This window comes from Metarhizium robertsii, assembly GCF_000187425.2.
Source record: "Metarhizium robertsii ARSEF 23 chromosome Unknown MAA_Scf_1, whole genome shotgun sequence".
NCBI classification, from domain to species: Eukaryota; Fungi; Ascomycota; class Sordariomycetes; order Hypocreales; family Clavicipitaceae; genus Metarhizium; species Metarhizium robertsii.
This window is the reverse complement of record NW_011942149.1, coordinates 7,209,508-7,222,028: the sequence shown is the minus strand read 5'-3', so window position 1 is coordinate 7,222,028 and position 12,521 is coordinate 7,209,508. Positions and strand designations below refer to the sequence as shown.

General features: G+C 53.5%; 5 protein-coding genes across 5 annotated transcripts; 2 read left to right on the top strand and 3 right to left on the bottom strand.

Moving 5' to 3' along the window:
• Positions 1 to 363: 363 nt before the first annotated feature.
• On the top strand, positions 364 to 1,446 carry MAA_08326 (wlm; the record flags this gene model as incomplete). The annotated part of the gene is made up of 1 exon (XM_007826324.1): positions 364 to 1,446. The coding sequence occupies one exon, from the start codon at positions 364 to 366 to the stop codon at positions 1,444 to 1,446; it is 1,083 nt and encodes a 360-aa protein (XP_007824515.1).
• A 349-nt stretch (positions 1,447 to 1,795) lies between these two features.
• Positions 1,796 to 3,099, bottom strand: MAA_08327 (uncharacterized protein; the record flags this gene model as incomplete). The annotated part of the gene is made up of 2 exons (XM_007826325.1): positions 1,796 to 2,536; positions 2,620 to 3,099. 2 exons carry the CDS (start codon positions 3,097 to 3,099, stop codon positions 1,796 to 1,798), a joined length of 1,221 nt encoding a protein of 406 aa, XP_007824516.1.
• Positions 3,100 to 6,191: 3,092 nt separating this feature from the next.
• Positions 6,192 to 8,031, bottom strand: MAA_08328 (uncharacterized protein; the record flags this gene model as incomplete). The annotated part of the gene is made up of 3 exons (XM_007826326.1): positions 6,192 to 6,594; positions 6,676 to 7,603; positions 7,707 to 8,031. 3 exons carry the CDS (start codon positions 8,029 to 8,031, stop codon positions 6,192 to 6,194), a joined length of 1,656 nt encoding a protein of 551 aa, XP_007824517.1.
• A 556-nt stretch (positions 8,032 to 8,587) lies between these two features.
• Positions 8,588 to 10,543, top strand: MAA_08329 (Protein kinase, catalytic domain protein; the record flags this gene model as incomplete). Its single annotated transcript, XM_007826327.1, has 3 exons — positions 8,588 to 8,825; positions 9,178 to 9,714; positions 9,768 to 10,543. The coding sequence occupies 3 exons, from the start codon at positions 8,588 to 8,590 to the stop codon at positions 10,541 to 10,543; spliced, it is 1,551 nt and encodes a 516-aa protein (XP_007824518.1).
• Positions 10,544 to 11,323: 780 nt separating this feature from the next.
• On the bottom strand, positions 11,324 to 12,187 carry MAA_08330 (protein kinase subdomain-containing protein; the record flags this gene model as incomplete). Its single annotated transcript, XM_007826328.1, has 1 exon — positions 11,324 to 12,187. One exon carries the CDS (start codon positions 12,185 to 12,187, stop codon positions 11,324 to 11,326), a length of 864 nt encoding a protein of 287 aa, XP_007824519.1.
• Between the last annotated feature and the right edge of the window lie 334 nt (positions 12,188 to 12,521).

Here is a 12,521-nt window from a genome sequence, read left to right as displayed (position 1 = left end):
CGCAGCCGGCTAAACTCGTACCGCGCGGTCATCGGCATATATATTACAAATTAATTAGCCTTTGCTTTGATTCTCCGGCCATCCTCGCCCCCCTAGCGTAATGAAACGGGCAGCATGAGAACAAAGCAATCCAAAAAAAAAGCACCCCATCTTTGTATAAAATACTCAGTTTTCATACCACCTTTTACACCCGGGGTTATTCCCAACCAGACCCTTGTTTCAGAACCGCCAGAGAAACTACAAAGCAAAGCATAAGCACCCCATTGCCGCATTTGTCATCATTCCTATATAAGACCTATACATCACCACTCCACCTCAGTGACCTCGCTCTTGAAACCACACTTTACCTTTACCAATACAACCATGGCCGACGCACACGAGAGCTGCGCATCGGGCTCCGAGTCGGGCTGGGTCACCATCACCGTGTCCCACCGCAAGCACAACTACACATTTGAGCTGGCAGAAGACGCCACCGTGACCGACTTATTCGACGACATCGCGGCGACGCTCGACATCCCCGTCGCCCACCAAAAGATACTCGTGCCCAAGGGCCCCCTGCTCAAGTCGCCCTTGAAGCAGCCCGACATGCCGCTCGCCGGCCTGCAAGGAAAGACGCTGACGCTCCTGGGCTGCGGCGCCGCCGAGGCCCAGGCCGTCCAGGACATGTCGGCCAAGGTCGCGCAGAGAAACGCCGCGCGCGCGGCGCAAAAGGCCAAGATGAAGCACCACGCGCAGCGGCGGAGCCGGCCCAGGTCCCCCGACGACGCCAGGTACACCTTTCTCCAGGTCCGGCCGCTGCAGGGCCTGCCGCACCCCGAGACGAGCCAGAAGCTGCTGCTGCGGCTCAAGGAGGACCCGGGCGTCAGGGCCGCCATGCGGAAGCACAGGTTCACCGTGTCGCTGCTGACCGAGATGGAGCCGCTGGCGCACACGCAGGCCACGCACGAGGGCACGTCGAGGACGCTCGGGCTCAACCGCAACCAGGGCGAGGTCATTGAGCTGCGGCTGCGGACCGACGCCCACGACGGGTACCGCGACTACAAGACCATCCGCAAGACGCTGTGCCACGAGCTCGCGCACAACGTGCACGGCCCGCACGACCGGCAGTTCTGGGACCTGTGCCGCCAGATCGAGCGGGAGGTGGACGCCGCGGACTGGAAGTCGGGCGGCCACACCGTCGGCGAGACGTCGAGGTATGCCGTTGCGGGGCTGGCGGGCGGGGAGGAGGACGAGCACGAGGACGACGGCGGGTGGACGGGCGGCGAGTTTGTGCTCGGGGGCGGTGGGAATATCGGTGCCGGCATGAGTCGGCGTGAGATCCTGGCGCAGGCTGCGCTGGAGCGGCAGAGGAAGGAGGATGAGGCGGAGCGCAAGGCCTGCGACGCGGCCGAGAAGGGGTGGCGGCCGTGTCAGAGGTCGCAGCAGCCGAGCGATAAGAGGGAGTAGGGACAGTAGTAATTTTGTCTTGGGGGAGATGTCTGGGGCGTTTGATCGATTTTGCGAGCGAAGAGCATTCAGCGGCTTGGGGATACGGCCGTCATGGGCATGGAGTATCTTATTGGAATTTGGGGCATAGCGAGTAGTTTTTTTTCTTTTTTTTCTTTCTTTTTTGGGAATATGGAAGGAGTGTCACCTCTGTAGACTTGACATTCGGGCGCATGAATTGTGTTGAGAATATCTTGCAATCTTATCATACATGAGTTGTGGCACACATGATGAACACACACGTCCTAAGCAGATGCATCCATATCCACGGTACCATTCTTGGTCTGCTCAGGTTTTGAACAACATCAGACTAGTACGGCAAGGGGTCCAAGTCTAGTCCAGTCACAGTAAACTTGAACGAATCATTCCGGGAATAGTGCCCTGCCGTATCAAGGTCCAATCTTCCTCGGATGCACTCTCTCAGATCAATATCCGCAAAGATGAGCCCCTCGTCATCTTCCCACTGTGGCCCGGCGAGAACGTCTCCAAACGGGTTGACAATCGACGACCCGCCGCGGGACACCCATCCTTCAGCCGTGGCGACGGTTGACTTGGGTTGAGCTCCAGGGGCGGTACCATTCTTTTCGGCACCGTTTGATTCATCACACCCAAGAACGATTTCGTTGCCGTCCTCGTCAAACACAGACTTTCTGCGCCTGCGACGGGTAGGGCTCACAGACGGCAGAGCAATTTCGAAGCCTTGGTCAGTAAATGTCGAGCTGCGTCTCGCTCGGGCACGGGTAGGGCTTGGCTGCGACGATGCAACCCGAGCGCTGCCGTCTTTGCGTACCGCCATGTTGCTGCTCACAACGAAGCACCGCCCCTCGACGCCGACTGTGCGCATGAGGCCCATCCACGCATCTCGGCCGTCTGCAGTCGGGGCCAGGTATAAGTTGATGTTTTGCTCGTAAAGGGCTTGGCGGACAAAGGGCATGTAGTTTTCCCAACAGATGGCGGCACCGATATTGACTCGTTGGCCCCGAATGACGGTTGATACAGCCTTCAGGGTGGCGGGCGATCCTTGAGCCCAGCAAAGGCGTTCTGTGCCGGTCTGACGAGTGTTAGGCAAAGATTCGTCCCTCGGAAGACGAAGGAGATGTGACGAAAAATAAAAGACAATGGACCAGAACTCACAGGCATGACCTTGCGTCGCTTTCCAATGATACCGGCCTTGGGGCACACATACACTACAGCGCAATATAGGCTGCCGCCCGTCTTTTCAATGATGCCGGTGACAATGAAAACGCCGGTATCGCTGGCAATTTTCTCCAGCTCCTCCCTCGTGCCATCTCCCCTCGGCAAGTCATCATCACCACCAAGCTCCCTCTTGACCCATCGAGCTCCCGCTCCGGCACCCCCGCCTACGGTGTCCCCCAAGTCGGCAGCCTGGTCAAAGTACCTGGCAAACTCCTCTCTTCCCTCATAGGGGCGATCGCCAATGACGGCGCCAAATGCGGTGCCGCGCGGGTAGCCGCCAATGTAGGCCTCGGGGAGCAGGAGAATGTCAATGGATTGGGCGGCAGCTCGGCGAGCCAGGTCGGACAAGTGTCGGAGGGTCGCGGCCTTGGTGGGGCCGGTGGCCGGCGAAGCAGTTCCCACGCGGATGACAGGCATGATGGACGTCGGCGCTGGGCTGCTGGGCAAATCCGAGACACAAGCGGCAAGTTCTGCAGCTCAAGGACAGAAATCTGGGCGATTTTCGAGTTTTAAAAGTCAATGGGGAGGAAAGGTGGGAGATGCTGAATGCGAACGGGAAGGTGGCTCCATGGCCACATGCAATGCGCCTTCCCCATGACGAATTCGGACTGGAGCTCCTCCCCCTCCGTCGTCTCCATGGTTCGATGCGGCTTGTTTAATTCCCCTCTCCAAACGGCATCCCCGCGTTTGGTCCCAGCTGCCCAGCCAATGCTGCCCGTACCCTTGGCGGCACGTTCTTTTCATTTATTCCCGGCGCAGTCGACGCAATCTCATGTGCTTGATTGCCTATTTGGAGTTGGACTGCAGGCGTCGTCGCCTGTGCGATGCACACTGCAGACCAGCCAAGACGGAGGAGCCGCCGCACACCCTCTCGCCATCTCGTCTCTGCCAGGCCACGGACGGCGGGGTTTGTCGCGGCCGGAATAACCGTTTTGACTTGACCAGGATCATTGCTCCGCTTTACCAACCTAACCCGCCTTGTCAAACACTATTAATAATTAATTTGCCGAAGCACCTCCGGATATAGATCACGCAATATGAAATCATCGCCGACGAAGCGACTCACGCATTTCCTGATTGAGAATATTGCCGGCCCTGATTGCGGCATGTTTCTGACCTTCTACTAGTTATTCAAGAGAACCACCTCCTCTACTTCTCGCCGTCCTCGCTCATAAAATACCGCGAGCTCTCGACATTGGGAGGGGCCCATTTTCTTTACCAAGTCTTGCTAGCTAGAATTGTTTCGTGCTTCTCGAGGAAGAGGTGACCGGGGCTCGAGAAGCATGCCAATGCGAATCCCTTGTGGTACTAATCGGCCCGTTCTTTTGCCTGTGCTGCTGACTGGGGCCTTTGAAAGATTGATGCCGCTGAAATCTGTTGCTGACAAATTCTTCCCTCCATGTCCCGTTGGGCTCCTCCAAGGTTGCGTGCCTAATTCTCCTGAGGTATAGAGGCTCTCCAAGGATAATCTGGTATGTCCCTCGAAACGAGTTACTTCTGGCCCGTTTAAAAGCTGTCGCCTTTTGGTGAAATCCGTGACCCAGCTAGGAATCGTCCGGTCTAGGTCCTTGGTAATCTCATTAGTACCTGAAGCCTCGTACAATATTTTCAGGCTTTTCGCTGTTTGGATGATTTTGGCGTTGTCTCAATGAATACCTCTCAGAACGGCTGGGTATAATCGGGCACTATGCCAAGAGAATCGTGGGCAAGACCAAGAAGGGCGTATACATGATTGTGAGGTATCGAATATTTGCTTTCTCGGAAATTCTTGCAATTTCTTCCATCCTCTCATCATGTCAACATGTCCAAGTAGAGCTTGAGTGGGAGGTGCTGGCCAGACAAGCACCTCCACGGCTTGGCTGTAGATATACCGCACCAAGAGAGGATGTGAGATTTGTTCCTCCGCCATTGAACAGCCACGAAGAGGGACTTGGCTGCGTCATGAAACGATGTGGCTTCTGTACATCCCTTGAGGATCCATCTTGGGTTCTTCTGCGCTCGGAGTTATCAGCTAGCAGGCTTGGTCTCTAATTTCAGCTTGGGCATAGTGGGAGACGGAGTATTTAACCAAATCAGGTACCTGGCCATCAATATACTTTCAATGATAGTATATTAGTGCATATTTGGTCTGGTGGGAGAAATACATCTGCCAATGCTGTAGCTCAGCCCCAGCTCAGCTTAAGCTCCGCCACCGCTTAGTTTCACGATGATGCATTAGCGTCGATTGTTAATCTATACCGGGAACTACTTGTAGTCACTAGCTCTACCCGTCGCGGACTAGAAGCTTTAGATTGAATTGAAATGTGAACTGGATCTTGGTTGGAACTTGGTTATAAGAAGTATTGCGATAATTCTTGTAGTTGCTGCCCGAGGCAGTGGCTAGGGTGGTTGGTCAAGGCACTACCAGGTGATGGGCTCACTTGAAGCAAATTTTAAAGGCTAAACAATACTTATATCGTTAAGGCTAATCTACGGCCTGGCAGGCATTTCGCGATGCATCTTCTGTGGATGGGAGTTGCGTCAACAGATTTTCCGGACTCTAAACCCCCCCTTCAGATAGCCATCTTGCAGACGCACGACTCGCTACCTGAAATGGTCAAAATCGGTGTCTTTTGGAGTCAACCAGGCCCCTATCTGCCGCTTCACGCCTTACATCAAGGTCGCCGCCAAAAAAGCCCTGTAACCGTACGATATTAAATGCCCGAGTCAACGGGGTTCACCTGTCGCTCACCCCACTGTGTAAGACTCGTTTGTAAACTCCCCAATGAACATTGTCATCCTTCCATGGACTCCAGGAATGTTTTGATCTAGATGTCGAAGCTTTGGTCCTATGTGATTCATCGGTAGAGCAAAGAGGGTTGTTTATACGGGACTCACACCAAGAGCTCGCGTGCATGGAACAAACAATGATTGTAAAAAGCTAATTCAAGAAATGCAAAAAACCAAATATGACACAACTGTTCAATGGAATGCACCCCAAAAAGTTTCAGTGCTTCCTTGGTCTTCGTTGTGTCCAGAGCTGTCGCGTCGCCTTCCAAATGTGTTTTAGAGTCTCATGCTCTTTCTCCCAATGAGTCAATGTTACATGATCTGCGTTTCATTCTTCTCGACTCGTAAAAAAGCCACTGAACCCTCGTTACTTTATTCTGCCTCGGACCATGCGTTCTGCTTCCATCCTTTCGCAGCCTCTCTGCCCAGACTCTGACATGAAAGGCTGAAACCAGTGCCTCATGTCGCTTGAACTGATCCAGTATGCCTCCTCAACTCCCTTTCGAATCCGATCATAGAGCTCTTTCCGCGCTCAAACCGCCCTAGCGTTGTATCCGATAAATTGACTGAGTGATGGGCTCATCCGGGAAGCTTCCGAATTGTTTGTCATTCGCCCTGGTGAGAAACCTCCATTCGCAACATCCCCAGTCCTCCTTTGGCACCCCGTCAAACAATGACTGCTCAACAGAATCGCTGTCTGTCACGTCCGACACGTCCTAATCAATGTATTTGCTGTGCCCTCACCATGGTGCGTACGGGCTTGGCGACACTTCACCGTCGCCATCATCACTGCAAGCTGAGCCGTCGATGGAATCTTCCACAACCGGCAGGGCATGCGTCTCTGTATTATTTGCAGCTTCAAAACCCTGCGGTCCGTTGTATCCGGGTGGCAGTGGCAAGGCCTTGAGCGCGAGGAACTTCAAATGACCCGCGATGTGGCATTCTAAGCCATCTTCAAACTGATTAGCGCCGCATATTGGGCACTCTCCCTGAGCAATGGAGTCCTGTGCGTCGTGATTTTGCGAGCGACGGCCATCGCGCATGTGAAGGAACCATGAGTCGCTATCATAGTACGGTTCCGTTGGTGTTTCACACTTGTCGAACAGGCAAACGTACATTTCGAGGTCACTTGTAATATGGGCCCTGGAAAGGCTAGTCAGAACTCGTCACATAGACATGTGTCAATACAAATTTCTTGCGATGGGAGGGTTAATAGTCACTTACTTCCATCTCTCGTCATCGGATACGGAGAGGGCGGGAAGCACATGGAGGCAAAAGGGGCAGACCACTTCTCCGACTTTCACATTGCAGCATATCCAATCCCGCTTGAGGCAGGCTCTGAATTTCTTCTTCTCCTTGGTAACCCTGCGGTGAATCTTTGCGAGTGATGACGCTGATCTAGCATGGGCCTTGAAAGGCTGCCGCTTGTATTTCTCATAATCTGCAAAGCCGGGGATTTTAGTCAGGCGTTCTTTGAGAGTCTTCTTTCGTCGCTTTTTTAGTTCTCCATATACTTGTTTAGCCATAGCATTCGGGGCGGGTGGAAAGACAAGGTCCTCATGCTTGCTTAGAGCAAACGTCTGCGTAGCCGAAAAAGCCGAAGGCGTCGAGTCCGAGTCTTGTCTGTACATTTCGGCGGCTAATTCGGCGGCCTTTGCGGCCTGAGATGGTGTGATCCCTTTGGCGAGAGGTACCTCTGATTCCACCTCCGATTCCTCACCCGACGGCTCTGGCGAGTGGCGGAGAAACTGTGGGCGTACAATCTTGGGCCGCGGTACTATATGTTCGACCCTTAGCGGATGAGCTCTGTGATAGTACCTCCTAACTATAGTTCTTTTCCGCTGTAAGACCATATATTCAGCAAGGCGCTGTGGAAGATAGTCCTTGATATTGGGAAACCGACCCCGGATAAAGTCGAGATATAGTTTCCGTAGCCGTGGCTCCTCATCATTATTGTTATCATCTCGTAAGGGGAATCGTTTTGCGTCTGTGGAGTACCAAGTGCGCCTAGAGATTTCTTTAGCCTGGCCTGATTCGATGGGTTCGTAGAGCGACTCCATGACCTTGGCTATAGCTTTGATAGCGTCGTTTAGGTCATTCTCTGTAGAGTTTTCTTGTCGAGAGTTTGTTGTTTTTTCCAGGATAGATGAAGCTATTTGACGAGATTAGCAGGTGTTTCCTTGGTTATTATTGAAGATTGGAGTTTTTCTGGCAAGCTCCTCAGTCTGTCTAATGGAAGTGTGCACGATACTCACAATCTTGAATTCTCTGGATTAGATTCTTCAGAGCACGGCAGATACCCTCGTGCAAAAGCCCTGCTCGTCTGATTGCGTGGTCTAGACAAGCTCGCCCTGGAGAGAAGACACCAGCCTCGAGTATCCAAAGCTCAAAGCATGTGAGATGTTGGCCGAAGCGGAAAGCAACGTTTCGAGAATAAGAGGCGGATAAATGAAGGCATCTCTCAAAGGCTTCAAGGGCCTGGGCCGCAAGGCTAGCTATGTTTGGCGGTTGTATGGGCTTTTTCTGGTCAGCCTCGTTGCTCAAGCCAGTGTAGTCGGTCAAGTCGCGACGGTAAGACATAGCTGGCATGGGCGGTCCCGTCGCTGGCGAAGGCACTAGGATAGAGATGTGGTTTAGAATGTGGCGGGAAATCGGGACAAAAATAGGTGACGGCGAATTCTGAACAGGCTGTGCTGGATCAATAAAGGCGCGAGGCTTCCGACAGCATGACAAAGGGCTCGACCAGTGAAAGACGCAAGGCATCGATTCGCTGCACTGTTCAGCATGAGATCCCATTAAAACAAAACAAAGGCTGAAGTTCAACCAGCCAGGGTCAGCGCTGTACGTCAGGATCATGGGCTCATTGTCTGAGTTCTGACACTGTTCAAGTCGCTCATTGTGTACAGGGCAACAACGCACAGGGACCTGGCATGATTACCAACGGCAACACGCATTCAAGAAACAATGGGAGAACCTGTGAACATGGAACGCGGTCCTCGTCATCTGGCCAAACTGGTTTGTTGTCCCGTTTCATGGTTGAGTCGGCCTTTTCTGCTGCATGGGTCGCCTCCTGGAATTCCAGCGTACCGTGATCCTTGAAATGGCTGTGGCAGGCGACATGAGTATCGCGATCTAAATGGACCTGCGTCTTATTGCTAAATGTAACGTGATCGCTCGTGGCTCGTGGGATGATGGGATCCTTCAGATGACGACCCTAACCCTAAGGCTACATCGTCCTGGCTTCGCTTCTCGGAACTTGCGCGGCATGGAAGTAGTATTTGACCATGGTGGCCTCTATTACCTTATGAGCCATATTTGCGGTTTCATTGCTTGTTGCAGTAGCTTCATCAAGCCCATCGGATTGGGTGGCCTCGGTGCGTTGGTTGTAATGAATGTTGCATCTGTTCTGCTCAGGCTGCACCATCACGGCCGTATCCAATAGGAACCAAGCACGTCTTGGCGCCTGGCCGTTCATGCCCCACCGAATACGGATCAATTTGAATGAACAACATTGAACACCCTCTGCAACACACCTTGACATCTTTCATGAGAAATCGGTGCACCTGCTTCCAGATAAACATGTAGTCTTCAGCCTCATCAAACACCAAAAGCGGGTCATCTCTCATGCGCTGCAGATGGGTCTTTGGCTGCCGCGTCACATTTCTTTGTGCCGCGCGACAACCGCAAGAGCTTCCTCCTTGAACTCCTGTTTTAAACTGCACATAGCATCGAGCTCCCCCCAGTCGCAGTACTCGACCACGTCAACACCACCTGCCGAGTACGGGTATATCCATGGAGTAGAGCATCTCAGTGACTACCGGCCCGGCGGCTATCATCCACTTCATATCGACGATCGACTTCACAAACGATATCGCATAGTGCACAAGCTGGGCCACGGCGCCTGCTCCACTGCCTGGCTTGCCATCGACGAGAAGACGACAAAGTATGTCGCCATCAAACTCGGCACCGCGGATGCGGATCGCAGCGAGCTTGATATTCTCTCCCAGATCACACAGAGCCCTGGAAGCCGCAGCATCTTGGAAGACCAGCCGTCGCTGCTTCCCGTCGTACTTGATCGATTCGACGTTGGCGGGCCTAATGGCACTCATCCATGCCTCGTGACCCTTCCGGCACGATGCAGCTTGCGGGACGCGAGGGAGGCATCGGGTAGCTTTCTGTTTCAGCTCGACGTTGCCAGATCTCTTGCTGCGCAACTAGTCATGGCCGTGTCCCTCGTCCATGCTAGGGGTTATGCCCATGGAGGTGAGCGTCCTGTTCTCTTTTACGCCGACACCCTGACTGACCCCGTGCTCTAGATCTTCATCTCGGCAACCTTCTCTTACAGCTGCCCTCATCACTCAATACCTTGTCAGTAGAGCAACTCTACGCACGGTACGGGGAGCCGGAGCGAGAGCCAGTAGTTTGTCTGGACGTTCGGGCAGCATCAACAGACCCCGGGGTTCCTTCTTACGCGGTGCCTTCAGTATGGATGGGCGTACCAAGCAGTGACATAACCCTGGGCGAGGCGAAGTTAATCCTAAGCGATTTTGGGGTTGCCTTCCGGCCATGCGACAAGTCTCGATTTGAGTCATATACACCCGTTGTCCTCCGCCCACCCGAGGCATTCTTTGAGCCAGAAACAACTCTTACCTTTGCCTCTGATATTTGGAGCCTTGGTTGCGTTATTTTTGAGCTTCTCGCCCACAGGTCCATCATCGACGGGTTCCTCGCACCGCAGGACGAGATCACAGCGCAGCAGGTAGAACTGCAGGGTCCCATGCCATCCGAGTGGTGGGGAAGATGGGAGAAGCGGCCGAAATGGTACGATGAAGCAGGCAGGCCTTTAAGCAATGCGTCTGATATCTGGTCATGGGAACGGCGGTTCGAGCAGTGGGTGCAAAAACCGCGACAATCTCGGGGCATGGAAACGATTAGGGAAGACGAGCGGGATGCGCTGTTTGAGCTCCTCCGGTGGATGCTCGCATGGACACCAAGCGAGCGACCGGACATAATGAAAGTGCTAAAAGCAGATTGGATAACAAGATGGGCATTGCCCTCATACCAGAAAGGCTTGGAAGGGCGTTTACCTTGACTCGATTAACACAGCATGGGCGAAATGACGTCAATAGAGTACGAAGCGAAAACCAGAAGATTTTACACGTCGGTATCGTATTCGGTGGCTTCCTGGATAGACTTGGAACCCATTTTGGTTCGACTCCGTGCATCATGTGCTCCATGCTTGGTAATGAGCATTGTGGAGTAGGTGTACAATGAAATGCGTACAAGACGAACTTTCCGGAAAGTGCAGCCACAGTGATTGATCGGCTTACGCTAGCTGTTGGCTTGGAGGATGGAACGTTGACCATAGCACGACAAGAGGCATGGGAAGCACAGCGTCGATACTGACGCTAGTTTGAGGTAGCGGAAGACAATTCAACACATGGTCGGGTAATTGCACGGGAGTCCTCCTGATCCGCTGGGGATCTCAATATTCAGGATGGACCAAGACGAGTGGAATCCTTAACCTTGCTACAATCTGGAGGAGTGTCGACTCTTGGCGGAGCTTATTTGTACCGACACAAGCAGGTTAAATGGCGAGATGAGGCGAAAGCATCGACGGTATACCACGCACGCGATGATACCTCTGGGAAGACGGCGGGAGCCACGGCGCCTGCGGTCAGAGGTGAAGACAGAGACGGAACCTTGAAGCCAGACTGGAGCAAGATGGAGCCAAAGGCTAGGCGCTACATGGGAGAGAAGAATGCTGCCGGGAGATATCCAGACGGAGAGCGTATGTTCGAGCCGAAGCCAACTTGGGACATGTTGGACGAGAAGGAGATTGTACCTTGGACACGGCCACCATACCTCCTTTTTAGAAGTCTCCCCACCATCTCTGTCTAATCGTCTCCATTCGGAGTTCATCCGGGCAGGGCTCAATAAACTTTGGGACCAACTTCTGCCACGCTCCTCTTGTCTTGTTTCCAAGAAAAACAGAGGTATATTCCCAATAATGGGGATACCAGCCCGCGAACTCCCAGTCAATGATGGCAACAATTTTCCCATCCCGAACCATGATGTTGAAAGGGTTCAGATCACCGTGCGTAAACACCGGTGGTCCCCAATCCTTGTCTTCATCCTGCATGGCCACCATGCGCTTGATGTCGGCCCAATCCTCATCATTGACATGCTGTGGGTGGTGCTCTTCTGGCTGAAGCCCTTGGCGCAGCCAAAAGTGAAATGCCCGTATGGAAGGGAACGGCCCAAATCTTGTCTCAGACCAGGGAATCCGAAAATCATGCAGTGACGCGCCCACGCAACTCTCTACTGCAACACCCGGAGCCGGGAGGGCCCGCAGCTCCTTGAGCATGTCTCGTAGCTGGGTCAAGATGTCGTCGAGCTCCGGCTCCGAAAGAGTTGGCCAGGCGGCAGCGAGAGTCTTGCCGCGAATGCGCTCCATGACGATGTACGTTTTGTTCTTGTGGACAAATGAGCAATGCACGCGGGGTACGGGGATGCTCGTCCGGGCAGCAATGAAGGCCATGGTCGCGGCTTCAGTCAGGTCAATGTTCTCATCCGTCTTGACCATGATGCGGCGGGACAGGGGGACACAGGGTCCATCCCACTTGTAGAACCGCGCGGTGACTTTGAGAGCCAAGAGTGTGAGATGGCGCCGTGCGGCGGTGTTGTTGATTGGTAACGCATCGGTGTCCTGGAGATGGGTTGGTGTTTTGCTCATGGCGAGCTGTTGGGGCTCACAGACGGCGTTTGGCGTGGGAGAAGTCAAGTTGTGCATGAGCTGATGGAGCTTGGCTGTTGCGACCAAATCCGGGTTAGTGCCTGGCCATGTCGCTGATTGGTCCACAGACGCTGCCCGACTCTGTCCTCGAAGCTGCAATTCTTCCGAGTCCTGTTATTCCTGTGTCCTAAGAAATATCCGTTTTCTGCAGTCGCGTTCCGAAGATGACTTGTACTATATTATAGGTACGCTAGGGAATATGGGAGATGTCATGTCTTGCTCAACCCATCTCACCAAGGCCGCGCCGTGTTGTAGCATTCAAGGTCAACTGATA